Raw genomic sequence first — 27,940 nt, forward strand, 5'->3', positions numbered from 1 at the left:
GTGGTCGTATCCTAACTCCTAAACTTTACCAAGCTGAATAAGATTTGAAAGCAAAAAGGGATCTCTCTCCCTAAAACTTTCCGCAGGCCATACTGACTGGAAGGCTTTCCAGCTCTCCCCTTCCCGGACACACACTTTTTAATGTTGGTTCTTTGTCTTTTACACACTCTTGCCGCCATGTGTTGAGATGGAGAGGACAGGATCTGGGGAAGCCATTGTCTTATTTATACCCTCCTCCTCTCTCTGAGGATTACCTGCACCCAATCACGATTACCCAATCAGGATTACCTCCACCCAATCAGTGCGGGCAAGAGCAGAGGAAGATTCAAAAAAGGATTGCATATTTATAGGGACATCAAGAATAGCCAGAGTTATGAGAATTTTATTAAAACACTTTGGAAGTGCATAGCCTTATGCGTCGCGTGTAAAACAATCTAACTATTAGAGAGCAGCATGTGACAAAACAATTTAAAAAAACAGTTATAAAAACATGGTCCTTTATAGAGGCTTCAATCCTGCAAACCCTTAAGCAGGTACTTAACTGTACGCCAGCTGACGTCAGCAAGGGGGCCATCTGAACCCACGGAACAGCAATTCCCAGCAGATGTTTCCATTTCCTCTTTGACTGACAAGCAGCTGAACCAATTATAGGGAAGAGGGTTTTGGGCCATTGTTCTGAGCATCTTCACTTCCAGGGTTCCATGAGCCTCAAGCAGGGGTAGGCAAACTTTTTGGCCCGAGGGCCACAGCTAGGTGGGGAAATTGTATGCACGGCCATGACTATAGGGCTGGAGCATGGGGTAGGGGTACGGGAGGGAGTGCGGGTGCGGTTTGCAGGAAGGGGCTCAGGGAAAGGGGTTGGAGTGTAGGAGGGGTGCAGGGTGCAGGCGGGGACTCAGAGCAGGGGGTTTGGGTGCAGGAGGGGGTGCGGGAGGAGGCTCGGGGAGGGGATTGGGGTTCAGGAGGGGGCTCAAGGCAGGGGGTTGGGGTGCAGCGTGCAGGAGGGGTTTGGGATGTGGGTTCTGGCCCGGTGCCACTTACCTCGGGTGGCTCCGGTGTGGAAGCAGTGCGCAGCGGGGCTAAGGCAGGCTCCCTGCCTGCCCTGGCCCTGTGCCGCTCCCGGCAGCAGCCGGCATGTCTGGCAGTGGCTCCTGGGGGTGGGGTGGGGCAGGCAACTCTGCTACGCGCTGCCCTTGCCTGTGGGTACGACCCACGAAGCTCCCATTGGCCGTGGTTCCCCGGTGTCTTTGGGCGGTGTCTGCAAGCGAGGGCAGCGCACAGAGCCCTCTGCCCCCTCCCCCCTATGGGCTGCAGCGAAGTGATGCCGTCTGCTTCCGGGACCGGCGCAGGGCCAGGACAGGTAGGGAGCCTGCCTTAGCCCTGCTGCGCGATGGGGCTGGCAATCCTGCGGGCCGGATTGAAAGCCCTGACGGGTCGGATCCGGCCCGCGGGCCATAGTTTCTGCTCCCCTGCTTTAAAGTGATTGCTAGGTAGCACAATGGGGAATCTTTAGGTGACAGAAATGTTTGTCTCATATTTTCCTATGGGTCGGATGCCACTGAGACTGCCTAAGCCATCAGCAATCACCGGGTTCTGCTGCCTCAAAAAAGGGTGTCAGAGAGGAGTCTTTTTATTCTGAACACCTGTGAACTCCCTTCCAATTATCCAGCATCCCCTCCCCTCCCTTCCGTTCAGTTCAAGGTTTATTTGCAGGTGCAGAATCTGGCAGGCAGGATGGTCAACATGGTGTTGGGGGGAATGCCTGGGTAACAGGTGTCTGAGAGCTCCATCTCCAAGGGTACGCTATAACAGCTGATCCTCATCTTGTCTGATTGACAGGAGCTGTGGAAAAAATCAGACTCAGTAAGTTAGAACCTAAAGAATACTCCTGCAGTACGTGCATCACACTTGTCCAAGTGGTTGAATTAGCTCCGCCCGTGCCAGCCAGCCAGAAATAAACAGGGCTCGTTGGACAGACGCAGCAACAGGAAAAGATCATCGGTGCTGTGAAAGGGAGACCTGAGCGGTAAAGGCCTTCAGGAACATTTACAAGATGGAGACCTAAACTCTGTGCTTCTAGTTCTGAGATACCCGGATTTAATGTTAGACAGAAACCAGCACAGACAGGCCAAGGAAACAGTCCCAGCCGGGTCTGAAACAGCTTTTCGATTTCAACGCACTGGGACTGGGAAGTTGCCCAGAAGGAAAAGGCAGAAGGACCTCATGTGTAACTCAAGCTGTGTGGCTGATTCTGCACAGTGACTGCACTGAAGACATTTCTCTCACCCCTCTTCTCTGAAATCACGCACTCTGCAACAATCATCACCGCCGAGATTATAACAAGGGCCCCGAGAACCATCCGGATGACGAAAACAACGTGTGAGGCATTGCTCCCTGTGATGTTATTGACATGAACTGTGTTCGTATAGATCATTGTTGCAACCAAGGTCCTATAGTTGCACCAAATCTTGTACAAAGGAGGTCAAGTAAGGTGTCTATGGAAAGGTTGTAACTTACTGGTTATGATTATGCTGTCTGTATGTGTGTATCATTTTTGTATTTGAAGTTATGAATATTGGCTATGTACTTGTATCTCCATGTGTTTGATTCTAAGTAGCATCAGTGAAGTATTTGATCAGCTTCTTGAGAAAGAACTATTCTGAGTGAGTGCCCAATCAAGAAACACTTAAGTGACAATGGACTTTGGGAGACGCCAATCCACATCTGAGCTTTCCTGGGAATGTTCAAACTATGATGTAAACAATGGTGTCGGCCTGCAAAAAGCTGAATCATTCATGGACATGTGACTTGCTCAGGTGGCTACAAACTCCATCTTGATGCTGTGATTTTGCACAGAAGAACAAAGGGGTTTCCGCCCACAAGAGAGAGAATATAAAAGGCTTTGGAAACCCCTCCATTTAGTCTTCAGCTGGCTCAAGAGATGGCCTCTCCACCCCGAAGAGATCCTTGAAAGAAATTGGAACAAAGGACTGTAACTACAGGGGTGTGAGTGACTGCTGGACCCAGGCCATAAGCCATAGCGTTGGTTTCAAAAGGATTGGGCCCAGACTAGGAAGGAGTCTAGTCTGTGAAAGAAGCTTATTGGGCCATCTCTGAGGGTGAGATTTACCTGTATTCAGTTTCCTACTGTATTAGGCTTAGACTTGCGTGTTTTGCTTTATTTTACTTGGTGACTTACTTTGTTCTGTCTGTTATTACTTGGAACCACTTACATCCTACTTTTTATACTGAATAAAATCACTTTTGTTTATAGAGGGCAGACAATTTATGAGTTTACCCTGTATAAGCTTTATACAGAGTAAAACAGATTTATTTGGGGTTTAGGCTCCTAGAAAGACTGAATACTAGATGTTGGGAAAGTCCCTGTTAACTGAGAACCCCTGGGTTAAGTGAATCTTAGTTTCTGTGAACTGCAGGGAGGCGTGGCCCAACCTCTTGGTCTGTGCTGGAGCCGACTGGTGTGTCTAACTCAGCAATACAGGAGTGGAGGGAAACCAGGTCTGGCGGGGGAGGGAGGGTGGTTCTTCTCAGTGGTATCCCAGCACATCTAGTGACAGCCTTGAGGGATTTTCTGTGACCCAACCCGTCACACTCCCTTTATCTGAAATCAAGAAAAACCTGTCAGTGTGGGATGCAGGGACAGAGAGGGACAGATTTGCCTCTAAAGGAGGGACAGAGACTGATGGATAAATAAAGGGATGGCAGAGACAGTTTAAAGACGTAAAAACTGTTTCTCCCCCGGCCCTTAATTTCCCATCCCCTTCTGTGTCACAGGCAGTTTCCTTGGCCTCCCTTTTTGCCAGCAAGTTCCTCTTCATATGCCAGCTGCTGGGACCTGTGGGGTCACCAGGCTGGGTTCAGCCCTCTGCCTAGGGGAACCTTCCCATGAGGCCAGCCAGCACGCTGACTCTGCCGCAGGAGTAGGAAATCCCTAGGAGACCAAGACACTAGAGACCTGGCCAGAGCCCTTACCGAGAGCAATGCTCCCCTAACTGACCCCATCAATAGTTTCCACCCTAGACTCACAAAAACTCTCCCAATTCCCCTGATCCCAAGGGGAAATGGCTTCATTAACTCTGCACCTGCCAATCCAAAGGATAAACAGGACTCCATACCTAGGCTAGCGGGATGGATCTGTAACTGGACAGGGACTGGCTCAGTAGGGGAGGAGGGAAACCAGAAATCCTACAAGGTTTGTATCTCTCAACATAACAATAGAATAACAGGGGGATTCGGAATGTACAATTTATCTAAAGCTCCTTGCCAGTGGTCGCCATTACAAAATCAGCATTTACCCCTGTCAGCACACAGCAGTACTGAAATGCCACACTGCTTCCTGATGCTTGGAACTGGCACCGGATTGCAACACTAACTAGAACCTTCACCACCTCCTCAAAACAGTAATTCTGTTGACAACTGCTGAACGTGTGTATTTACACAAGCATCAGGTTCAGCTGTGGGTGTCAGTTAAATGCATTAAAAAAAACCTACTCTAAATGCTCCACTGCACACACAATTCCCCCTCTTGGGAGAGGATGAGAGAGAGAATGGACCACACCTGGCAGATGTTAGTCACATTGCTTGATGCATGGCTGGAAGCTGCTCAAGCCCAAGATTTTTTAAAGGTATTTACGCATTGCAGTGCTGAGTGGAGCAAAGTCTACGTGACTTAGCAGCCTCCATTTCATTTTCAAAAGGGACTTAGTGCCCCAGTGACTTCCAATGAGAGAGGCTCCTAAGTCACTTAGGCCTTCCAGGGCTGAGTGGAGCAGTGCCTAAATACCTTTGCAAATCTGGGCCTCAGATACTAGGATGAAAAGGGCAGTAAAAGCACCGATGTAGAAAAGAGGAACAGATTCTCGGGTGCACCGAGTGTTGCTCCAGACGCCTTTAGGCCCGGCCAGGCCCGGCCCAGTCTTTGGGCGCTGTCATAAAGAAGCTCAGAGCTGGGCATAACTTAGAGCAGCTTAAAGGACTCCTGGCTCGTGTTTGTCCCTGGCTCTGTCTCTCAGGCCAGGCTTCACTTGTAGTGAAAGAGGTGCCAGGGTTCAAGCAATTGTTTTTTACATTCATAACTGATGCCGCAAGCCCACGAGGGCCGGGGCTATGGATTGCCAGGCCTGGCAAGCCCTGGCACAGATTAAGCACTGCTCTCAGCACGGCTTTCCCTGCTCCCGCTCCGTCGCTCTGTGGTGAACTGACAGTATCTGGGTCTCATAGTAGGAAGCACATAGGAGACTGCTGACACTTACTGATGGTCACCTGGGTTCCGGCTCCTGACACAGACAGGTTCCTTGCTGTGATCCCCACCTCACACACGTAGGTTCCTGTATTAGATGAATTCGCATTCTTCAAAGTGAGAGAGGCAAACCCATTGTCCAAATGCAGGGTTGTGATCACATCGCTGTCATTCACCAGCTCTGTCTTTAGTGCCTCCGTCCCATAGTTATACCATCGCACATACATGGTGCTGTTATTGACTGTCTTGAATGTACAATTGATGGTAAGTTCTGAGCCTTCGAAATCACTGACACTGGTTGGGGTTTGATTCACCATCAGGTCGGTAAGTTCTGCAGAAAGAGAAAGACAGATGATGGCACCTTCATTGAGAAATAGTTCAATGTGCCAGCAGACAAGGGCAGATGTACAAAATGAATCTCTCCAGTCCTGCTATTTAGTTTCCCCTGCTTGTTAAGAGTTTAAACGGATGTTCTTTCGTTTGGCCCCATATAGAGCTGTATCGTGCATGTCAAGACTTTTCTGCTCTGTTTAGTGAGCAGGTAACCCCAGAAGCTTCAGTCTAGACAAACCTCCTCCAACAATGTGACATCTTACCCGAACCTTGTGTATGCCTGACAAGCCTGCCAAATTCCTTACATTCAAACCCTTCTTGAGACCTATTTCCCTCCACCAGCCCAATGCAGGGCAAGAGAGAGGGTGGCCAATTCTCCTTTGTTACAGAAAAATGGGATTCCCTGAAGGACGTGGAATGGGCAGTTCTGAGAAGTGATGCACTTCTGCTGGCAATGGCAGGGGAGTGAGGATCAAGGTGCAACCGTTACTCTGGGCAGGGCTGTGCTTACAGCATAGCGAGAGAGTGTCAGCAAGTCTTTAGCGCTGGTTTTACTGGTGGAAACTTCAGCAGCTCTAGGGCCAGGCGGCAGCTGAGCAGGGGTTTTGAGGATCTCCATGGCCCCCAGATGTTGGATTTAAGGGCCTAAAGCCCTGTGTGGATTTAGTCCTTTAATCTCTGTCTCACTTCCCAATCTACTGTTAGTACGTCTGCCCGTTCTCCCCCTTTTGTCTGTCTTGTCTCTTTAGAGTGTAAATTCTTTGGCTCAGGGGCTCTGGCACTATGTCCATCTACAGTAGAGCTGATTGCAAATGTTCTGGCAAAACTTAGCTTAGACTGAAAATGCCAATGCGCTGACGAGAACTGATTCACCAAATCTACTACAGATTTGACTCCACTTTCGTCAAAACACACAGTGGTTTTTGTTGGTGTTCCAAGATCCACAGGGTTCAAAAAAGAACCAGATAAGTGCCTGGAGGATGGGTCCATCAATGGCTATTAGCCAGGATGGGCGGGGATGGGGATGCCAGAGGCTGGGAATGAGCGACAGGGGATGGATCACTGGATGATGCCTGTTCTGTTCATTCCCTCTGGGGCACCTGGCACTGGCCACTGTCAGAAGACAGGACACTGGGCTAGATGGACCTTTGGTCTGACCCAGTCTGGCCATTCTTATGTTCTTCTGTCCCGCGAGCCCCAGCTCGGGGAGTCGGGAGTCGAGTCTCGGGGCGGGTGGGCTCCCCACGCTGTGGCAGAGCCAGGTGTCTAGGGGCTCTTGTTGTCTGCTCGGCTCCCTGCTCGAGCCAGGGCTCTTGGCGCTTCCAGTGTCCGTGTCATGGAGCTGGAAGCCTGGAAGTTCCAGGACCAGCTCCCAGGGGTGCAGCTCTGGGGTCGCTCCGCCATGCAGACTGCCCCGGGCTGGAGATCCCAGGGCCTCTAGAGTCCTGGGCCAGTGACTCCCCAGGCTGCTCTACTTGTAACTGGCCTCTGGGACTCTGGAAGTCCTCGGGTCCCTGGCCCGGGTGCAGTCCTGATCCGTCTTGGTTTGGAATGAAGCTAGTTGTGAAACAATGAAACTTCCCACAAACTGAAACCGCTCTAGTGTACAGGGCCTAGCACAGTCGGCCCCACATGTTGGTTGAGGCCTCTAAGCACTATTGCAAAGCAAACATTCAATAACAACCTATTACTGAGCATACAACTTTATCCTGACTCTGCTCGGCCCTTTGTGGGTTTGGGTTGGACTCTTCGGGGGCTAAACTAGAGAGATGCCCATGTTTTGTTACTTCTGTAAGTCAAGTCAAGCACATTGCATGCACCAGGGACTCTTTGCATCCCTCTGTCCCCCACAAGGTCCCTGGGTGCCACCCTCCCACCCCACTCTATTTCAGGGACTCCCTAGCCCCCACCCTTTTGCCAGGAGCTCTGTGTCTCCCCCATTTCTTCCACCCCCCCCTCCATTCCACAGTCCCCAATTCTGCCCCAAGCCAGGAGCATTCTGTGCCCTAATTCTCTCCCTTTCCACCATTCCAGGGTCCCCCATTCTCCCTGCATGCTCGGGGCTTTGGCTGTATCCTCATTCCAGCATTATCCCCAGACCAGGTCCTCCATCCTCCCCAATGTTGGAATTGATGGGCTGCGGTGTTTCAAATTATTGTGTCACAGACCAAGAGAAATGCCATCACGCTGAGTGCACTGTAGCTGTGTCAGTCCCAGGATATTAGAGAGACAAGGTGGGTGAGGGAATAGCTATTATTGGACCAACTTCTGTTGGTGAGAGAGACGAGCTTTCGCTCCATCGAGCTCTTCCTCGGGTCTGGGAGACGTACTCCCAGAACCGCAGCAAAATGCAACGCTTAAACTCCCACACAGATTTCCATCACAACTTCAACCACCACCCACCCAGCCATTAAACTCTCTGGGGAACACTCCCACACTAGCATCAACTTCCTGGACACCACCATCAGCTTCAACAACAGAACCCTACAGCCAACCCAAGACAAGAAACCCACAGAGCTGGGAGGCTGCTGCAGACCCTGAGGGAGCCGAGGTCTGTCCAGGACTGCCAGGGCCATTTACAGACCCGAGCACAGAGGAGCTGCAAGTCCTGACAGAGGCCTTCTTCCCCAACGACCCTCTACAGAGCCAGGTATGCCCTCAGGGGGAGTTGGGACCCTCCAGAAAGTAAATGCAGTGACTGTAGCAGGCCCTGCAGCGGGGCTCCCTCCCCTAGTGCCCCTGTTCGACTGCCCTTACTGTGTTCACACTCAGGCCCGTAGAAACCAGGGTAGCAATCACAGGTGTAGTTCCCGATGGTCTCCAGGCACTCGCCACGCTGGCTGCAGGAGGAACGCTGGCAAGACGCTGCAGAGATACAGCTGGGTTAGGATCCACCCTAACAACTCCTTAGAGCCCAGTCAGACCCCACCCCACTGCCCGGATCCTGCACTCCATCCCTGCTGCATTTCTTCACTGCGGGATTCTGTCAGAGCCTGTTAAAGTCATGGGTTAAAAACCTGCTTTCAAAGGCCTTGGCTCCGGCCCTGCAAGAGCACTTGGGGCCTAGATACCATCCTGGGCACCCAAGCTTTGCCCAGCTAGGTGGCGCTGGCACCTTGCCAGAAGCTTGGAGGCAGTGGCTGCTTTGCACAGATGGTCACACTGCTCGTGGACCCAGAGGCGCTGCCTGTGGACAGCGCTGACCTGGACGGGTAGGCTGCCCTCTGGATTGAGATGGAGCGTTGCATGCTGGGCCTGCAGGGGACACACCCAGGCTTTGATCAGAGGGCAGTGTGTGCCACGTTTGGCTATCAGGCTGTGCTTTGACCTTCCTGCCCCCCCCCCCCCCCCCCCGCACTGATTGCACTCCGAAGAGGGTAGTAACTCTTTGGCAAGGAGACTCCACTGCATCTCCCCAGGGCTCAGAACAGGTGCTCCTGGGACCAAGCGCCTGGCATGTCAATTTACAACGGGACTTTGTGAGGAGAGGAATGTAGGGATCAAAGCAAGACTCATTGAGAGCCCAGGCTCAGCTCCCGTCTGCGTGGCCCATTTGTGAGGGAGAACGTGGAAGGCAGGACTTTAACTCCCCAGCCAAAGGAACCAGCGAGGCACAGAGAGCAGTGAGTGCTCCCAGGCAAAGGTGTTACACACAGCAGCTAACATGCAAAGCGGGTGCAGATCTGTGCTGCCGGCCACGGGACAATATCACTAACGCCTCACACCAGCTAGCACTAACCAGGCCCTTGGTGGCTGTCTCCGTAGAGAAGTCAGGACTCGGTGGGCCATGGAGACCGACTGACCCTGCACATGAGGGTTGAGGCACTCTAGGTGGGTGGGTGGGTGATGTTCCTCTGCCCAGACAGTACCTCTTTGTAACCGCGCGTCTGGCCCTTTAAGGGCTAGAGGCCTGGGGCCAGCCAACCCTAGTTTCCAGGTAGGCACAGCTGAGCAGGGGTCAGCTGATGTCCCTGGACAAGTGGCAGGAAGCTTCAGAGAAGGGGGATGCTCAGGGAGAGACAAGCCAGGAGGCTTCTGCAGGAAACCCTTCACCGGGGGCAGGGTTTGGGCCTGGAAGGAAGCCCGAGCCAGAGGGCTGAAGAAGGCTGAGAGCCAGGGAGAACAGACTCCAGGCAGTAGGGAAACACTCCCGCCAGGCGAGGCGAGAGTGGCTTGCGGAGCAACCTCAGACCACGAGGGGGCATGGGAGGCGGCCGGGCCATTGACACTCTTCTATGGACAATTAGGGACTTATTTCTCCAGAGCTGTCAATCTAGCAACTCTCCCCAGCCCTACACGTGTTAGACAGACCCACACTTCCAGAGAGAATGACAGTGGTGGGGTGGTTACCTTGGTAACACAGCGCCCTCTTTCTCTTTTGGCAGTTCTCATCATTCCATCTTCCAGCATCACGATCCCTCTTTATGTAAATCTCCACACAGTCTTGGTTTCTCCCTTTATTGTTGGGTTCCTTGTTAGCCCAGTTCTCAGCCTCCTTCGTCAGGGCCTTGTTGGTGCCAACCCACGTCCAGACATTGTTTATTTTTCGTAGCCCAATCCAGTAGTATGCTCTATGGTGGGGTAAGACATTGTTGAGATAAGCAATTTCCCCCTGGTTCTGGATTGCTAGGAGGTCAGTGTAGAATGACCTGCAAAAGTCTCTGGCCAGCTCCCAGGAGTAATCAGCTTTGTTACCATAATGGTAGGTCCAGGCTCCCACTTCCACCTGAGTCACTAGCACTGTTGGAAAGAGTAAAAACAGGCAAAGTTGTGTGACAGTCAGTGACAGAGCTATGAGTTGACTATCGATGGGTGACACCAGACTATATCTTATATCACACACAAAGGAACTGCATTAAAAGAACATTATTTAGGTTGCTAAGTCAAGCTCTCAAACATTAGGAAATGCCACTATTAAGGTTGCCCATGTAACTGAGTTCAGCTCCCTTGTGCGCATGCACAATGGTATAGTCTTTAATGGCATGATAATGTACTATTTTTCCATGGGTCCTCTGCCTCACTCGGTGCAGATGTAAGCGGGGGAATGGTCCCGCTATTGTGGGGAACTTTCCTGGCTTCTGCACTACCCCGGTGAAGTGGACTAGCGAAAGGATTTGAGTCCCCGCTCCCACTTCCTTTACCCAGAGGCCTCCCTGCCCTTGAGGGCTCCCCTTCCACTTTCCTGTCTGGCTGAGTCCTCGTAACCCCAACAAGGCTGGGCCCAGGATTCCTGGGGGGCTCGACCCCCAACCCTGCTGTGGTCACCTAGGACAGGGGCTAGGGTGTCCCCACTCCGGGGTACTCTCTTTGCACTGGGCACCTCTCTGACCCACTGATTATTCCATACAATTTAAAGCAAATACAAGTTGTTTAATTAACAATTAATTTTAAAAAAGAATAAGGAAAAAATGGGAAAGGTTAAAGGAAAACACATCACCCTGCTCTGTGGCAGGGAACATTACAAACAGTGTCTTTGGAACGTCAGGGCAGTTCAGTCTGTTCCTTGTAGGTCCCAGGCCTGCTTCTCAGGCCCTGTCTGTGCTGCAGGGACGCTGTGGGTTGGACACTTGCTCTGGTGGTGGCCACACGCTCTCAGGCTCTAGGTGGCAGGACCCTTCTTCCCAGCGTCGCCCCCGCCCGGTCGGGGTTATGATCCCCCTGCAAGTTTGGCCTGCAAGGCCTCTTGGCTGAGGCGTCTCCCTGTGCTGGGCCCACTGCCCAGGGTCCCCCTCACTCTCCCCAGCTGCTCACCACACTCGGACTGCACACGGCTCCGGACTGCCCCAGCCCCAGCTCCGGACTGCTCCAGCCCCGGCTCCAGCTCCACTCTGCCTCAGCACAGCTGCTGCTGCTCCTCTGCCTTCAGCTCCCTGGGCTGCTTCTCTGGCCTTTCTGGCTCTGGTTGCTGCAGCTCTGCCCCCAGCACAGCTCTGCTCTGCAGGCTGCTTCTGTGACTCTGCTCCCAGCTTTGACCTGCTTCCTGGCTGCTTGTCTGGCCCCTCTGGCTCTGGTTGCTACAGCTCTGCTCTCTCTGGGCTGTGCTCTGGCTTTGGGGCTGCAGCTCTGCTCCCAGCAGCTCGGCTCGGGCCCCTGCTCTCTCCTTAGCTCGGCCCCACTCTGTCTGTCTCAGGCCATTCCAGTTCACACGGAGGACGGGACCCCCCCGGCCTCCTGACTCTCTGATTAGCCTGCCCGCCCTGTCAATCAGGCTGATCTGGAGCATTGGCCTCTCCCCATTGTTCCTGGGGACAGTCAGTCTCAGACTCCTGATTTGCCATCGACCCTTCCCCTTTTAGTGCTGGGAGCTAGCCAACCAAAACACCCCCACTGAGTGTTAGTAAGGGGGCAACAGTCCCCTTACATTCCCCCTTGCTAAAATACTGCCACATCCACAATATTTACATCGGTACATCCAGGCCCCATGGTAACAACATAACCCATGTCATTGTATATCAACAACCCATTAACAATTATCAAAAGAACATTTAGCATATTTAACATTCCACATCTACTTTTTAATACCATACATAACAATATTCATTAAAACACTACATAGAACCAATAACATAATTATCTTTAAGTCTAACAGGAAGTACGCCCTTATTAGCCCTTTGGGACCTTTCTAAGACTGGCGGTTCGTTACCCATATTTTCTATTTTCCTATTCTCGGGTAATACTGGGTCAGTTTGAAGGATCTGGCCATTCTTGTTAGGGTTTGGGTTTGCCCCACTCTGTCCCCCTCTGTATTCGGTTTGTGGGACTAGAACCATTTCCCAATTGGTTTCAGCCTCCTCAGGGCGTACTGATCTATGCCTCCTATGGTCCCTGTCTGGACTAAGAGTACAATGTTTCAACTGGTCCCTATGTACTACTATCCCAGGACCTCCTCGTTCAGGCTGGTTAGCGTACACTGGCAGTTCGGGATTGTTGTGGGTGACCACAGTGGGGGGATTTGGCTTCCATTTGTCCTGTATTTTATTACATCTCCGGCGTCTACGGCTACGAACTGGTACACAGTCACCAGATCTGATGAGAGCCCCACTGGACTTGCTATTATAAGTCCTTTTCCTACTTTGGGCTCTGTCTTTAGTTGTACTGAGAGCAACTTTCCAGGCTGTCTTCAGCCTGTCATGGTGACCTTTGACCTGGTCATCATAATTGGTCATCTCATTCTTAGAAAAGACTTCTTGATGCTTCTCTGGCAACGCCTTTATGTTAGCCACATGTGCAGGAATTAGCCTTTGACGCGCCGCTTGAACTGGAACTGGCAGTCTCCCATCACATCTTTCTTGAAGAAAGGTAACTCAGCCTCCTTTCTTCCTCGTCACCTGCAGCTCATTTCCTGGTACACAGCTGTGTTCGTCAAGGATCTTCCCTCTCCAAGGAGGAATAATGGTCTTCCGTTCTCTGCCCACTTTACCATTTCCCATATGCCTTGTGGGGCCCAGGGAAAGACTCTGCCTCTCCTCTCGAGCCAGTACTCTACTCAGCACAGCATTCTTTGTAGAGTGCTCGTGACAGTTCATCCTCCTAGTCCCTTTTCCTGGTAAGAGTAGCTCCTTTAGCTCACTAATGATGTTCATCCCTAGAATCCCGGGGACTCCTTCTCCTATATGGCTCCCTTTTGAGGCTTTGTCTTTCAGGATGAAGATGCATTTTCCTGGCAGTGTCTGGCCCATATACTCTATGTCTGCTTCAAGGCACCCCACCACTGGGATTGCCAATCCATTAACAGCTGTTAGACGTACAAACTGTGTGCTGTGCATGGTCAGGTCCTTGTCCTTCAGATATTTTTGAAAATGCGACTCAGTAATGGTGGTGACTTCTGAGCCAGTATCTAACAAACATCTGGTCTTCACCCCTGCTACACATACTTCAGCAGTTAGACAGTCTCCAAATGCTCGCTTACAGAAGTCGCTAGATATGCTGGCACTGCCCATGTTCCTCTCAACACTGTATGCAGAGGGATTTTCCACGAAGGACAGGCCTAGGAATCCTTCTGCCACTGCTTGGCCTTCTACTGTAGAGGGACCAGTTGCTCCTGGTGCCCCATTGGTTTCGAGTGCCTGGGACTCTGTTCTCCTTCTCAGTGAACATTCTCGGCTAGTATGTCCTGGCCTTTCACAAGTGTAACAAATGTATCTTCCCAGCTCATCCTTCAGTGGGGCTCTTCGGGATCCCGGTGCCCTTGGATACTTTGGCATACTAATGGGATTCTTTTCTTTCATCAACTCAGTCATCACTTTCAGCATCTCCCCCTGTTGGACCGCCAGTTTTTGGACAGCTTCACTTAAGCTTTCCAATGTTAGCTCTGTTTGGGGCAGGACCTTTTCCCCAGCAGCTGCATTCACTAGGCCCCCACTTCGTGTATGGGGATTAGGCTTGGCCGCCTCTGCCACAGGAACTTCCTCTTCTTCTGACCACATAATGGCAGCCTGCATGAGTTCATGGAACTTCTTACTGGGCTCTTCTTTAAACCTCCTTTTCATTTCACGTCGGAGGGAGTCATCACGGAGCCCCAGCACCAACTGCTCTTTCAGAACCGTATCTGGGTCTGGAACTCGCTGAGGGTCTCGCCGCTCCACTTTGCTCATTCTCTCCTGGAGGTCATATGCGTATGCCCGGACAGTTTCACCAGGCTCCTGCTTTCTTTCAAAAAACTCCTTTAGTCGGGTTCCAATAGGTACCTTGTCTCCATACACTTTTAGGAGGAGTTCAAATACCTTTTCCACATCTTTCTTGTCTGCCACTGCCATGAACTTTACTGTGGCCTTGGCCTGGCCCTTGAGGTGCTCCTCTATGAAGTCCACATGATCTTCTTCAGGTACTCTTAGCACACGCAGAGCCGCCTTCACAGACTTGACCCACTCCTCTACTGTAATGTCTCCTGGTCTAGTCGGGAAGCCACCAAACTCCGTGACCTTCCGCTCTCGTGGGACGTAAATAGTAGGGGGTTTCTTAGCTTCTGCTGTCTGTTGGTCTATTACTGCCTTGGCCAGCGATAAGGCTTCTCTCTGTTCAGTTCTAGCTTGCTGTAATGCCTCCGCTTGGTCTGATAATCTGCGCTGAAGTTCAGCAAACTGGGTTCGTAGTTCTTCAATTCCAGCCATGGTAGGGTGCTCAACTAGGCCCGGACCATGCTACTAGAACTTAACCAGAAAACCAATGGGATGGACCCTGTGGATAGGATCCTGTTCGTGACGCCAATTATGTAAGCGGGGGAATGGTCCCGCTATTGTGGGGAACTTTCCTGGCTTCTGCACTACCCCGGTGAAGTGGACTAGCGAAAGGATCTGAGTCCCCGCTCCCACTTCCTTTACCCAGAGGCCTCCCTGCCCTTGAGGGCTCCCCTTCCACTCTCCTGTCTGGCTGAGTCCTCGTAACCCCAACAAGGCTGGGCCCAGGATTCCTGGGGGGCTCGACCCCCAACCCTGCTGTGGTCACCTAGGACAGGGGCTAGGGTGTCCCCACTCCGGGGTACTCTCTTTGCACTGGGCACCTCTCTGACCCACTGATTATTCCATACAATTTAAAGCAAATACAAGTTGTTTAATTAACAATTAATTTTAAAAAAGAATAAGGAAAAAATGGGAAAGGTTAAAGGAAAACACATCACCCTGCTCTGTGGCAGGGAACATTACAAACAGTGTCTCTGGAACGTCAGGGCAGTTCAGTCTGTTCCTTGTAGGTCCCAGGCCTGCTTCTCAGGCCCTGTCTGTGCTGCAGGGACGCTGTGGGTTGGACACTTGCTCTGGTGGTGGCCACACGCTCTCAGGCTCTAGGTGGCAGGACCCTTCTTCCCAGCGTCGCCCCCGCCCGGTCGGGGTTATGATCCCCCTGCAAGTTTGGCCTGCAAGGCCTCTTGGCTGAGGCGTCTCCCTGTGCTGGGCCCACTGCCCAGGGTTCCCCTCACTCTCCCCAGCTGCTCACCACACTCGGACTGCACACGGCTCCGGACTGCCCCAGCCCCAGCTCCGGACTGCTCCAGCCCCGGCTCCAGCTCCACTCTGCCTCAGCACAGCTGCTGCTGCTCCTCTGCCTTCAGCTCCCTGGGCTGCTTCTCTGGCCTTTCTGGCTCTGGTTGCTGCAGCTCTGCCCCCAGCACAGCTCTGCTCTGCAGGCTGCTTCTGTGACTCTGCTCCCAGCTTTGACCTGCTTCCTGGCTGCTTGTCTGGCCCCTCTGGCTCTGGTTGCTACAGCTCTGCTCTCTCTGGGCTGTGCTCTGGCTTTGGGGCTGCAGCTCTGCTCCCAGCAGCTCGGCTCGGGCCCCTGCTCTCTCCTTAGCTCGGCCCCACTCTGTCTGTCTCAGGCCATTCCAGTTCACACGGAGGACGGGACCCCCCCGGCCTCCTGACTCTCTGATTAGCCTGCCCGCCCTGTCAATCAGGCTGATCTGGAGCATTGGCCTCTCCCCATTGTTCCTGGGGACAGTCAGTCTCAGACTCCTGATTTGCCATCGACCCTTCCCCTTTTAGTGCTGGGAGCTAGCCAACCAAAACACCCCCACTGAGTGTTAGTAAGGGGGCAACAGTCCCCTTACACAGAGGATGGACGGTGCTCACTGAATGAGGAGCTATTCAATAGTGTGTTTTCTCCTCACTGGTCAATGTGTGACTGCTCCTCCCCCCACCCCAGCCTTATTTACTGCACACTATACAAACCCTGCTCTGAAGACAGAATTATTCATTTCCCCAAAGGCTTTTCTATAGCGCTCATCATGCCAGTACCTGAGTGCTTCACAGACATGAATGAGTTTATACTCACAACAGCCCTGGGAGATGAGAGGGCGGTATTATCCCCATTTCACAGATGGGAACAGAGGCATAGATGCACTGGTTCTCAAAGGTATTTAGGCACTTAACTGCCATTGATTTTATTGCAAGTTAGGTGCCTAAATACCTTTGAGGAGCTGGACGAGAGAGATTAAGGCCGGAAGTAATTTTGGGTGTCCCATTTGAGTACAGCCCTGCGCGGACACATAATTATCTCCATAGATGCGGATATCCATGGATCTAAAGCAGATACCGCAGACATGCAGGGCTCTAGTGACAACGAGCGAGACAGGCGCACATGCTCCCGGTCAGGAGACACCGCTTGCACACACTAGTGTGACCAGAGACAGCTGCCAGTCAGTCTAGTGCCCGCCCCGCTGGCAGGGCTGGCGGAGGTACAGCCATGCCGGAGGAGCTGCCTGGGCTGGGTTCTGGCTCCTGCAACGACAGCCCGACATGCTGCTTCTTTCGCCACTGCGGTTCCTGGCCCAGTCGTTGGCCATGGCCCTTCGGGTCTCACTCGCTGTCACTAGAGCCCTGCCAATCCGTGGAGATCCGCTTTATAGCCAGAGATATCCACACCCGCGGATATACCTTGTGTATCTGCATTTGAGACCCTGAGGACCGGATTTTCTGGAGTATTTAGCATTCTAAAGCACTATGTTCAGAGCACTGCTCCCATTGATTTCAGTTGCAGCTGTGAGCGCTCAGCACTTCTGCAAATCAGACCCCAGGGTCTCCATTTGAGCACCCAGAAAGTGAGGAACACACATTCAGTGGCCACCTGGGAAAAGTTTGGTTTAAGTGACTTGCCCAGCACCACATGGCAACTCTGGGGCAGAGGCAGGGATAGAATCCAATTCTCCAGGGCGGCAGTCAACAGCCTTACCCTTGAAACCATCCTTTCTCTTCTTGCAACCCGCGCCTCATTCATCACACCGTCCAGCTCCTGCAACAGATGGGGTAGGGCTCCTACAGACAACAGCTTTTCTCAGTGTACAACCTGCATTCATTCCCTAGCGTAGGTCCATCCTGTGCACTCAGCGAGGCAAGGGCTCTGGCATTCCCTAGGGTATCAGTGCTTGACTTTGAAACGTTAACAATGTTCTTTTAAAGTAGGTTTTTCTGTAGTGTGTGTGTGTGTGTGTGTCTGTAACTTCCTAGGTTTTTTAAAAAGCAAACTGTAAAAAACAGAAGACCCATCACGTGGCATCATAGTGACACCAATATGGATCATCAGCAGGGTTAAAATCCTGAGATCCCGTGCACAGACCTCTGCCACTTGAGTGAATGGAGGAGCCAATAGCAGTAGCAGGTTGTCATACTCCCTATGGGCCAGCACTAGAGGGAGATGAGACACACATTTTGCCAGTGGATTTCACAGCTATTTGCTGACAGCAGAGACCTCAGGAATTGTGGGTTCCATTCCAGGCTGTAGCAGAGGTGGCAGATGAAATGCCTAAAGAACACATGAACGACTACGAACATTTTAAACAAAAGGCCAGAATTAGAATGGGGCTAACACCTGAGCATGCCCGTCGGCGGTTCAGAGCCCTAAGGCGGAAACCAGACGTGGCATTGTCCCGACACGCCTACCACATTGTAAAAAATTAATTAGCCTCTTAGAATTGGTAGGGCAACTCCCACCTTTTCATGTTCTCTGTATGTATATATATCTTCTTACTATATGTTCCATTCTATGCATCTGATGAAGTGGGCTGTAGCCCACGAAAGCTTATGCTCAAATAAATTTGTTAATCTCTAAGGTGCCACAAGTACTCCTGTTCTTTTTGCGAATACAGACTAACACAGCTGCTACTCTGAAACCTGTCACTAAGTGAGAAACAGGGGAGCTGGAGTCCGAAGGCCCAGGCCTACAGTAATAGTCACGTGGCCTGCCCTTGGAAGTCTGGCACACTAAAGGGGTTACTCCCAGGGCCTGGTTTAAAGGCTGGGGCATGGCCCAGACCCTCTAATCCATGACAGGTGCCAACCCCCTGCACTCTGTCTGCACCAAAACTCGCACTGCTGCTGGTGCCGGTGCTGGAAATGGGGTTGGGACTTTCTCAATGCAGTCAGCAGGCCCAGGGAAGCACTTGCAGAGGGGAGGGCTGGCCTGGACCACACCTGTACGGAGGAGTTCATCGGCCCCTGGCCTGGCTCGGGAACTGTGAGCTGTCTTGGGAAGCCGTGCAGGCCCATGTGAAGGCTTCTCCATTGTAACTAGGGTGGAAGCGCCTGGCTCCCTCAGCCTCAGGGGGCCGTGTTTCTCAGGTAATTGCTAGGGACTCTACTGCTTTCTGGGATACAGGAGGGGCCAAAAGCCAAGAGAAGAGATTAGGAGGAATAGGATTTAGGTCCCTAAATAATCACCCCCAGGTGGGAATGTGGCCCAAATGAAACGGTTTCAATGGGCCTGGCAGTGAAATGTCCCTGAGCAGACCAGGAGCGACTGATGGTGCCACAACAATGCCACTCCCCTCCCAGGGCTTTCCCGGGATACGTCTGTGAATTCTCCCCTGGCAGGGGCAGCGGCAGGCCATCAAAGAGCTGCAGGAAGGCTTACCCCAGCTAATGGCAGCAAAGCACAGGAGTCGGGTGACATTCCAGCCACATCCCCAAGCCCTTGGACTGGAGCAGAGTCCTCCGGCGCTGCCCTGGGGGTCAGAAAAACATGTCCATAAACCCCTCTGTGCTTCACAGCAGGCAGGTCCAGGCATATTTACACACTGAGCTGAAACAGACACTTGGACACACCTGGCTGACACAGACACTGTCTCTGATTAGCTCCCATTCACCATGCAGATAAAATGCAGAATCTCAGAGGGAAGAGCTGCCAGCCTCCACAGGGGAAGAAGGAACCGTTGGAATTGAAGGCAAGTGATTCGATTTAGCAACATCATCTCCACAACAGGTTGTTAATGAACGTCCCGGAGAACGTGAGTATGAGTGTGAGATGTTGTCGGTCAGTGTCATGAGTTCAGCTCAGAGGATGGAGGCAGTTTTTGTCCATAAATCAGATAAACAGCTGAGCAGCTCAGTCAGTCGGAGCAATATTCCAGTGTAATAGAGTTATATTAGAATTAGAAACAATGGGAACCATCCCTGGGTCTAAACCTGAAATGCTGCAAGCTGCGCCAGCAGGCCCCTCCTCTCCCTGGGCTTCAGAGGGCAGGATCCTGCCCCAGCCCGAGTGTCTACACAGCTGTGTGTAGGGCCATAGTGTGAGCTCTGCGAACCTGGGCTGGGAGACGCCCGGCTGTGGGTGTAAAGCACAGTGCAGATGTACCCTCTGGCATCTTACCAACAGGGGCTGAGCCCAGCCTTGCCAGAGATCTGGGGGAAAGGAGGGGTGTGGTCTGAACCAGTGAAGCTAGGCTGGTGGTGTGGCAAGGCCTGGCTGCGCCTCTCATCCGGATCTCAGCTTCCCGGGGGTGGCTGGCTGGCTCCCCAAGCAGCCTCCCAGGCCGGAGAGGCTCCATGCTGTCTTTTGGCTGGCAGGGAGGCTTTGAATGAGGCCGTCTCTGGTAGCCCATCTCCACTTTCCCAACCAATCCTCATGCTGGGGTTGGGGTCCACTAGGCATAGCTACCAGGTAACTCGGGAGAGTGGAAGGCCAAAAGTGCCGATGAAGCTCTTTTGCTCTGGGTCTGTGAACCACAGTGACTCCATCTTGGGAACTCTCACCTACTTCTATGCTAACTGCTTACAGGCTCTGAAGTAGGCTGAAGCAGAAATGTAATGTCAGCTTTTTAGCAGATGGCTGCAGTTTCACTCACACTAGCAGAAATAATAGAGATAAGAAGCGGGGTAGTTAGTTTGCAGGCGTCTAACTCAAGGTCGCAAAGACTGGGAAAGTTCTCACAAGCTTATGTAGAGCTTATTGTACCAGTTGTCTGGAAGGGAGGGGTAAGGGGGAACAGCCAGACAAAGAGATGTATGCAAACAGTTTGGAGTATAAAAGGTAAAAGTTGTTTGTTGCACTGGATTTGAGACATGCTGGTCTCCTAGTGCCATTTCAGAGCTCTGAAATAAACTTGGCTTGCTTTCTCCCCTCGGTGTCTTTATTGGTGCCAAGCACACTGGGCGACGAACCCCCTGTTTGCCATCTCGGGCCCAGTTCTGGGCAGGCAACACTGGGGTTGCTGCTATTCCACCGCCCGTGCGCCAGCTCTTCCCAGTGACGCCCACAAAGTCCAGCTGTACCAGCCACCTGGCTGGAATTGCGGGGGCACAGGGAGCCATTGGCTAGCATTCAGTAAAGTCATTAGTGTAGGAGCTCTGGAGGGAAGGCAGAAAGGAAGGGAAGGGAAAGCGGGGAAGAGCCCCCCCATGCGGTTTTTAACCTTTAGCTCTGCTTCCCAGGTCGGGATCTCGAGCTGATGTGCAGGGGATATTCATGGGTTTGCTGGGGGAGAGAGAGCCTCCCAGCTCAGGTGACTGAGGGAAATCCCAATTGCACAGCATTGGGGTGGGGGGGCTGTCCTTATCAGCTCAGGGCTGGGCTGTGGGGTGGGGAGGGGTTCTCTCCCTGGCCACTCAGGGCTGGCAATGGGGGGTTCTCCCTGAGCATTCAGGGCTGACCAGTGTGGGGAGGGGGTCCCCATGGCAAGTCAGGACTGTGCAGCAGAGGGGGCTCCCCTGGCAGCTCAGGGCTGTGGGGGGTTCGTGAGGGGGCTCGCCTCAGTTCAGATGGGCATCGGGGGGGCTCCCTTGGCAACTCAGGGCGGGGCAATGGCAGGGGGGCTCTCCCTGGGCAGCTCAGGGCTGGGTGGGAGTGCAGGGGGGCTCTCCTCAGCTCAGGGCTGGGCAGCAGGGGGCTCTCCCTGGCTACTCAGGGCTGGGCAGCAGGGTTGGGGGAGGGCTCTCCCTGGGCAGCTCAGGCTGGGGGGGGCTCCCCTGGGTATGTCAGGGCTGGGCAGCGTGGGGGGACTCCCTTGACAGCTCAGGGCTGGGTGGTGGGGCGGGGGCTCCCCTGACTGCTAAGATTGGACAGCGGTGGGTGGGGGGAGGGGGCTAACCTGACAGCTCAGGGCTGGGCAGTGGAGGGGGGAGGGGGCACCCTGACAGCTCAGGGCTGGGCGGGAGGGGGGGGGGGGGCTCCACTAAGAGCTCAGGGCTGGGCAGGAGTGGGGAGGAGGGGGCTCCCCTGACAGCTCAGGGCAGGGCAGTGGGGGGGGGAAGGGGCTCCCCAACAGCTCGGGGCAGGGCAGAAGTGGGGGGGAAGGGGCTCCCCAACAGCTCGGGGCAGGGCAGAAGTGGGGGGGAGGGGGCTCCCCTGACAGCTCAGGGTGCGGCAGTGGGAGGGAGGGGGCTCCCCAACAGCTCAGGGCGGGGCAGTCGGGCTCTGCTGGTTGAAGCTGGGTGGTCTCATTTCAATTAATCTTGGCGAGTTGAGCACAGGAGAGAACTCAACCCCCCTCACCACCTGGAGTTTCCTTCTGCAGGGGTCTTGGGGCACTGTCAGGGCACTGTCCCTGCTGCCCATGCAGGGACCTGCTCTGGGGGCCATTTGGGGTCTCTGTTCCTGGCACTGTCCCCTGTCCCCACACTCAGAGATGTCTGGGGCGGAGGGTGGGGGCTGTCGCTAAGGAGCCAGCTTGTAGCTCTCCCTTGTGAGCAGCAGCTCCTCTGCCTGCCTCCCTCCTTCCTAAACACTGCACAGGTGAAGCCAGCCACGTCCCCAGGTAGAAGAAGGTGCTAGACTTACCATCTCCAGTGCCCACCTGCCAGCCTCCCCTCTCGCTCAATCCCTGGACCGGAGACAGCTTAAACCGTCCCTCTGCTTGGCTGTGTCTTGCAGCACTTCCTTTTAAGTGTGCAGAACCTCACTGCATCCCTTCCCTATTCCTCCCCCCGCACCGAGTCACAGATCGAAGATTCATTGGGCCAGAGAGCGTGACTGTGAAGCCTGGTGGGTAGGGACTGAGCTGGGAGGTGAGAAATCCAGGGCCCAGTCCCCTGCTCCAATGATCTGGTATTGATCCAGAATACGACAGCTGAAACCGAGGGATCCTCTGTCAATATATCCCTTAGCCCAGTGGTTAGGAAACCAATGCATGATTGGTATAGTGAGTTGTAAGAATGCGGTTCTGGCGAGACCCAACTGAGAGTGCCAATTCAGGACAAATTGCTAAATCAGGGCAGTCACAGCCCAAGGCTGGGGATTTTCCACCTCTAAGGCAAACCAAACCAGCCAGCCAAAGAGGACTTTGGTCTCACCTCACTGGCTAACCACAAGTCACACAAGCAATTCTCTTAGACGCTTCAGTTTCCCAGTATCACCACCAGTGCCACTCGTTATGGGGACAAATGGTTATGAAAACCAATACCCCCATCAAAGAAAAAAGGTTCTCCTTAACTATACAAATATGCCCCATTCATCAACCTCAGTGTCCAATATTTCCATAAATCGGTCATAAGGAACACCGGGGCACATCCTGAACTGGGAGAAGTAAGCAAAACACCGCTTCTCTCTTATTACCTGTTCATGTTTTATGGAATTAAATTTCTGAGTGAGAGAATCAGAGACCATTGAGAGATCTGTCTTTACCTCTCCTGACCCTTCAGTTCTAGCTCTCATTAACTTCCCCTCTACAATATAGCTAAACAACTATTTCCTCTCCACTTCCTGTGGACACTCAATAGCCTCTGTCCACTTCTCTAGTTCTCAGACATTGTCCTTACACCACTACAGACTGAACCCAGGTCACCCAGCGAAGTACAAATTGTTGCAGTGGAATTAGTTGGCAGAGCTGACTCTGCTCACTGGAAAACTCTAGAAGCCCAACCTCCTGAAAGCTTCAGGCCAGCGATGTCAGGGTTTGATGCTGACTGGAGGGTAAGAGTATCTCCAAGCAGAAATCAATGGGAGTTGCTCCTGCCCTGGGGGTCAGGGTGAACAACAGATCTGGGAGTTCAAGGCAACCCACGTTACAGGCGGTTCATTCACAAACAAGGCTGGACAATATATGGGCCCACAGCCAATAGGTCCTTCATTCAGAGCCCCCAGCGATCAGGGAAGGGTGGAGTGATGGTTCTGGTATCTGCCCATCTCCAGCTAACACTGAAACCCCTGCCTGGATTCCCCTGTACAGGAGGCACTGGCTGTCAGTCCCCGGGTGGCTCTGCAGTGATCAGCCTAGAACACAAGGTGGAGGGCACAGCACGGTGCCATGAAACGCAGCCAACAGGGGTAGTCCCGAGAGGGGCTGGACACCTGCAGCTCTCACTGGTTCCATAGGGAGATACAGGAGCTCAACATGTAGCCAGTGACAGACAGGGTCACAGACACATGAGTCGGGAGAGTGATGGAGACCCAGGCAGGGGAGGGGAGATCGGATTGAAGGCAGCATCTGTCACAGCCTAGGGCTACAGGAGACTCCTGCCAAAGAATGGAACGGGAACCGTCGCAGGGCCGGGCTTCCCCCCGCTTGCCAAGGGCTCATGGCCACACCAAGGCTCTGACACAGTTTAGTCCCAAACTGGAACAAGATCAAGACAGTTTCTCAGCTCACTTTCTGCATCTCAGGGACTCTGGCAGATGCTTCCTGTCATTTCCTACCCCAGTCTCCCTCAGACAGTTCCTCCTCACAGCCCCTCCCTCTCAGGAATGCCCTTTGCCCCTTATAGCCCCAGGTGCTGCCTGGCCCCTTCATTGTCCCAACAGGGATGCAGGACCTACTGCAGTTCCAGGTGCCAGCCACCGAGTGACATACCACCCCTCCACAAAAACCTGCCTTTTCCCTTACTTGTGAGGCCCCCTCTGGACTGCTCTCACCCCCAACCCAAAATAGACTCCATATATCGTAGTCATATAGCCATATTCCCCAAGTGCCCCACACTCCTTAATACCAGTCTTCGTTTCAGTCACAATCTTCTCCAGGGTTTCGAGGTCTCTGCACGCAGTGTCTCTAGCTCTCCCTCAAGCTCCTGACCATCAGGATCAGGCCACCCCTCCCCTCCCCAGTGGCCTGATGTTCTGCAGACAGCTGCTCCTTCTGTCCCTGCACCATCGGTAACTCCATCCTGCAGTCATTCTGGGGCACCTCCCAGCCTCAGGACAGGAACTATGAAACAGGTGTCCCATTTCCCCTTCTGCAAAGGATCACTGCTTTCACCTTGGCCCTGGAGGCTGCACCTGGGTCCCCATGCCCCTCCCCCCACAGAGCCCTGAGCTCCACCTGGGTCAGGGAAACCCCTTTTCATGAACCCTAAATAAACTTGGCAAGTATTAAGCAGGGTCCTCTGGAGACAGGACAGAACTGGTTTTTCAGAGACATTATTTTGGGCAATTCAGCTAATAGCCCTTTGTATTGGGCAGTCACTGCTCCTTCCTGAATCTAGCACAGGGAAAGCCCATCACTTCTCTGCCTCTCCCCCCACAAAAGGTACCACCAGCAGCAGCTACAAATGCCATTTGTGCTGCAGAGTCCTCCAGGGTCTCCTCTCCACAGCCTGCTTGTTGCTAAACCTCCCCTTCTGCATGGGCTGTGTCAATAGCTTCAGGAGAGAGTCACCTCACTCTCCCATTGGCCAGCCTTAGAGCCCAGTCAGTTAACCCCTTGCCCCTGATTGCTGCTGGGATGTAACACGGCCACAGGGGAGGGGAGCAGTTTCCAGGTTCAAAGTGGTGACACTTCAGCCCATAATGTCTCATAAACCATCATGTGCCAGCAATGCCCCTCTGCCGTGTACACTGGCCAAACCAGACAGTCTCTACGCAAAAGAATAAATGGACACAAATCAGACGTCTAGAATTATAACATTAAAAATTCTGAGTCTGAGAACACTTCAATCTCCCAGGACACTCAGACTTAAGTGGCAATTCTTCAACAAAAAACTTCAAAAACAGACTCCAATGAGAAACTGCAGAACTGGAATTAATTTGCAAACTGGATACCATCAAACTAGGCCTGAATAAAGACTGGGAGTGGAGGAGTCACTACAAAAACTAATTTCCCCCTGCTGATACTCACACCTTCTTGTCAATGGTTTGAAATGGGCCACCCTGTTTACATTGACCTCATTACCACTACAAAAGTGATTTTTCCTCCCTTGGTATTCTACTGTTGAGAATAGCCCACTTCCACTTGAATTGAATTGTCTCGTTAGCACTGACCCCCCCCTTGCTAAGGCAACTCCCATCTTTGTGTACCACACACACAGACTAACATGGCTACCACGCTGAACCCTATAGATACAATGTCCTTTTCTCCCATCAGCCTTAATGTTTTATCCATTTCCCCGCCTGTTACTTAGGATTAACTGCACTTTCCTACATCACTGGGGCATTGTGAACTCACTTGAGAAGGGAGCATAATAGCGTTTGTGACCTGGGACAACGTTTTTCTTGCTTGCATTTCACTCTTGAAATAGCAGATTTTTCCTACCCTGGTTTTGGCAGAGGACGTTGGAGGACTGAAGAATCAGAATGGGACAGTGTCTGTATCCTCACAAAAGATATTTAGGCCCTGAACTCCTGTTGAAATCCCTGGGAATTAGGAGTCTAAATATCTTGCTGGATCTGGTCCAGTGACCTCACAATAGACCAGGGGTCGGCAACCTTTCAGAAGTGGTGTGCTGAGTCTTCATTTATTCACTCCGATTTAAGGTTTCGCGTGCCAGTAATACATTCTAACGGTTTTAGAAGGTCTCTTTCTATAAGTCTATAATATATAATTAAAATATTGTTGTATGTAAAGTAAATAAGGTTTTTTAAATGTTTAAGAAGCTTCATCTAAAAATTAAATTAAAATGCAGAGCCCCCCAGACCGGTGGCCAGAACCCGGGCAGTGTCAGTGCCACTGAAAATCAGCTCGCGTGCCGCCTTCGGCGCACGTACCATAGGTTGCCTACCCCTGCAATAGACCGAGCACCAAGCTGCAAGTGGCCCAGTGCTCAAATGAGGCAGGAGAGAATGCTGAGCTACAGTGGAGTTGGTCAAAAATTATTTTCTGATGAAAGTTATTTTGGAAACAGTCAGTAAGGTGTTCCATTTTAAAAATTTGCAAGAGCCAAAAAATTCAATTTTTGAAAGCTGAAAAGTTTAGGGAAATATTTGTTTTTAAATAAAAACCCAAAGACTTCCCAGAAACATTAATTTGTTCCTTTCAAAAGTTTGTGGAAAATATTTAACAGTTTCTGACCACGTCTAGCCCCAAAGTCCCTGTACAATTTTCTTTCAGGTTGTATGCACCAATCCATCCACTAGAACAGAATCTAACTTATCCAGTTCAGGAGTGTTGTTGTAGCTGTGTGAGTCCCAGGATGAGACAGACAAGATGCGTGAGGTAATATCTTTTACTGGACCAAGTTCTGATGGTGGAAGAGACAACCTTTCCAGCTTCTTGTGACCCGAGGAGCTCTGTGGAGCTTGAAAAGCAACAAAAGTTGGTTCGATAAGAGATTACCTGCCTCACCCTCGTCTGTGTTTTACGAGTGTCAGTCACCCTGGTACTGGAACTCTGTGGCGCTGGTAGCAGAGCTCACAGCTACCAGCCCATGCAATGTGTGTGCCTGGCAGCCTGAAACACAGATGTTATGCAGCTCACTACCACCATCTATTGGTGAAGAGGGGAAAGAGCAGCCAACAGCTGCTCCATCAGCTGTTTACCCAGAACTCCATAGACAGAAACTGCTCAGAGAAGGAACTCTGCCGCCCTCTGTCAGCAAACAGGGGGAAGTACAGCTAAAGAACTCATTGCCTAAGCTTTACCTGAAATCCTCCATGACATTTTGGGTCCTCCCTGGAACTGTACACGAGCCCCAAGTTGGTCAGATAATGGGACTGAATGAAGAGAGCAAGACTGAGGGAACAAGGCTCCTACCTCGTGGCAAGAACTCCGCTCAGGGGTCCTGTCATCCTCTCCACTGAGGACTTTGCAAAGAGATGGCACTGAGGAGACTTCCCAGCAAGAGGCAGCATTGAGGGGGATCTTGGCTGAAGTTGCAGTCGAGGGAACTGAACTCTGGTGAAGGACCCCAACACAGCACCAGTACAGCGGAGATCACTATATCTGGGATTGGTGCGGGGAGGGGCTCACAAGAATTGACAAGACCTTTCCCCGAGGGAAGCTGAAAGTTTTTGCCTTGGTTCTCCCCAAACTGAACTTCCTTGAAATCCCTCTCCAGGGAAGTTCTCACATGCCAGGGCGTGTAGCCGAGATCACAGCTTGACCAGCCCCTCCTTAAGGCAGCTCGGTGGGTCACTGCTCTTCCCAGCAGGGTCTCCATCTATTTTAAAGCAGCCCCACCCCCGTCCACCTGCCGATACATGAGGGGATTTGAAGTGAAAATGGAGTCATAGCACAGTGAGGTCCCAGTGCAGGTGAACCCTGTTAGGAACACTCCCATCAGCCCCCCGCCCTATCACAGGAGCGGAAAGCCGTGTACTAAGGGGGCACAGAAGGGTCACCAGTATTAGCTCCATTTTACAGATGGGAGAATCTGAGACAAAGGAGAAGTGACTTCCCCAAAGCCACAAAGGGAGTCTAGCAGAGAGCCAGGTTAGGATTCCAGGATCCCGTTCCATTAGAGAGCCCTGCTTCCCTTGATTCTTGTGTTTCTTGTCCTG

The 27,940-nt window shown here is 52.3% G+C and overlaps 1 protein-coding gene across 3 annotated transcripts; it reads right to left on the reverse strand.

Moving 5' to 3' along the window:
* Positions 1 to 366: 366 nt before the first annotated feature.
* LOC135975585 (P-selectin-like) lies at positions 367 to 22,166 on the reverse strand. Of its 3 annotated transcripts, XM_065566918.1 has the most exons (6): positions 22,076 to 22,166; positions 18,932 to 19,022; positions 9,944 to 10,333; positions 8,351 to 8,458; positions 5,274 to 5,591; positions 367 to 1,842 (listed from the first exon to the last, which is right to left on the reverse strand). In XM_065566918.1, exons 1-6 carry the CDS (start codon positions 22,076 to 22,078, stop codon positions 1,820 to 1,822), a joined length of 933 nt encoding a protein of 310 aa, XP_065422990.1. In that variant the 5' UTR covers positions 22,079 to 22,166; the 3' UTR covers positions 367 to 1,819. The 3 variants fall into 3 exon arrangements, 2 of the variants coding, with proteins under 2 accessions (XP_065422990.1, XP_065422989.1); XR_010592515.1 differs by lacking the exons at positions 18,932 to 19,022; positions 22,076 to 22,166 and adding an exon at positions 11,345 to 16,126; XM_065566917.1 differs by lacking the exon at positions 22,076 to 22,166 and having other exon boundaries at positions 18,932 to 19,100.
* Between the last annotated feature and the right edge of the window lie 5,774 nt (positions 22,167 to 27,940).

The sequence above is a fragment of the Chrysemys picta genome, chromosome 14 (assembly GCF_011386835.1).
Source record: "Chrysemys picta bellii isolate R12L10 chromosome 14, ASM1138683v2, whole genome shotgun sequence".
NCBI lineage: Eukaryota > Metazoa > Chordata > Testudines > Emydidae > Chrysemys > Chrysemys picta.